The sequence below is a fragment of the Rhagoletis zephyria genome, unplaced genomic scaffold, assembly GCF_001687245.7.
Source record: "Rhagoletis zephyria isolate East Lansing unplaced genomic scaffold, Rhagoletis_zephyria_1.1 Rzeph_scaffold_00290, whole genome shotgun sequence".
NCBI classification, from domain to species: Eukaryota; Metazoa; Arthropoda; class Insecta; order Diptera; family Tephritidae; genus Rhagoletis; species Rhagoletis zephyria.
This window is the reverse complement of record NW_016157374.1, coordinates 38,573-40,415: the sequence shown is the minus strand read 5'-3', so window position 1 is coordinate 40,415 and position 1,843 is coordinate 38,573. Positions and strand designations below refer to the sequence as shown.

The window sequence follows — 1,843 nt, the reverse complement described above, 5'->3', positions numbered from 1 at the left end:
ATTTTTGTATTGGTCTTTTTCTAAGTGTTATTCTTTAACCGTTTATTAGCAAGTTTTTGTTAAATTATCAACATACATTCAAAAAGCATTTGTTTCCGTCCCAACCATTTCCGTTGCACCATTTCTGTGTGCGATTTCCGCTGAATTTGCCAATTTACTCCCAACCAACCAACCGCCGCTAAAGAAGTTTCACTTCAAAAAGTACTTATAGGGACAGTCAAGAATCCTTGCCGACGCGCAAGTTTTCTACCAGATCAGAAGCGCAAGGAATAATATCCAAAAATTTTGCTTAAGTCTGGTAGTTTCTGAGGCAAGTGCGAACAACGAAAAGGCCTGTCATTTTATGGACATATCGTCACCTGGATGAAAGATTGTCGTATTTTACTTTCGACAGGTTTTGGGAAATCGCATTTGAAGTTTGGAATGCCATTTCTCAAAAGCATTAAAATAGATTTTCGACCCTCGGTGAAAGCTGCTAGTTACTGCTGATTTAGACAATTCATTTCGAAACAAAATCCTCAAGTGCAATTTTTTCGTTTCTCTAGCTTTTAGGATTTTTTAAAGCCTGTGTTAAAATTTCATAAAACTGCAAAATCACATCAAGGACGCTAGCTCTATTCCGTTAAAAAACGTTCGCAAGGGCTGTATAGATTTTTGTTGGTTTTTTTCGTTTTAAAAATGAATTTCGCCTTGGTACAAATGATTACATCGCCTGCGCCAATACAGCACAGATTAACAACAAAATCCATTTATTTTTCCAATTTAAACGAATTTGAACAGATCGAAGTGGTGGTATTCGACCATAATGTATTGCCGCAAATGTTATGCGATATGGTATTTTTGCCAAATTATCCTCTTGATCGAAGCATAAGTGCATCAAATCAGTCAGATATTGTAGGTGAAAGTTAAAACAGTAGACCATAGATCCTTTTTCATGAATAATAAGATTGTGGTCGCAATGCATCGTAAAATTATTATCTATAGACAAAACGGTACAATTCATTATATCCGGCTGATAGAAAGACACCAAAATTGAGGTTCTGTCATTGGCAAGATTCATCATTTTAAACGGTATTCCAACGTAGGTCATTTGATCTTTGTACTTGATTTTTAGTTCTTGTGAAACGGTTCCCTTGCACAGATGTGTCCAAACTGTAGACTCCATAGCGTTGCAGGTTTTAGTGCGCCGTTTGGTAATAGTGAAAGCAAAAAGATTTGAAAGTACCAGAAAATTAAATGCGAACGCTATTAAAGAGATTTTCATTTTATATGTAAACAAAATTTTTGTTTCTCCTTTTGGCAACGAAGTGCTTGAGTAGAAGAAAAATTACAATGATTTATTTACACAAATTTCGATTGATTTACAATATTCAGCTGCTTAGTGATTTAAATTTCTATCAGTTAACCGGATCCCAGTATACTCGATATTTTGCCGAGGCCGTACTCGGTTTATAAATGGTCACCCAAGTGTCTTTTGCCGTTCCAATATGTGCTCTGCAGTTTCGATATCCGTCCAGCAAATCTGCATCACTCCTACGAGTAAATTCCCAATTTGGTGAGGTGATAGTTCAGCCTGTGATTTCTGTAACAATTCGTAAGTTGTTCTTTGATGAACTCATACATTTCTTGGAGCGTAAAAATGCTTTAGAATGCTGTAGACCTGATAGATTATCTCAACAGCGATTTCTTTGAGCCTTTGCTCCAGCCCAGCCAGGGTAGATAGTGCCCTCTTTTTTACGCCACAGAAGGTCTCTGAGCTGATGAAAGAGGTTTCTTTCTTCGTAAGTTTATCAGCAATATCATTTCCTTCTATGTATGACAATATGTCTCGGAATCCACGATT

At 36.7% G+C, this 1,843-nt stretch overlaps 1 protein-coding gene across 1 annotated transcript; it reads right to left on the bottom strand.

Moving 5' to 3' along the window:
* Positions 1 to 703: 703 nt before the first annotated feature.
* On the bottom strand, positions 704 to 1,165 carry LOC108358740 (uncharacterized). Its single transcript, XM_017610214.1, has one exon. It carries the CDS (start codon positions 1,163 to 1,165, stop codon positions 704 to 706), a length of 462 nt encoding a protein of 153 aa, XP_017465703.1.
* Between the last annotated feature and the right edge of the window lie 678 nt (positions 1,166 to 1,843).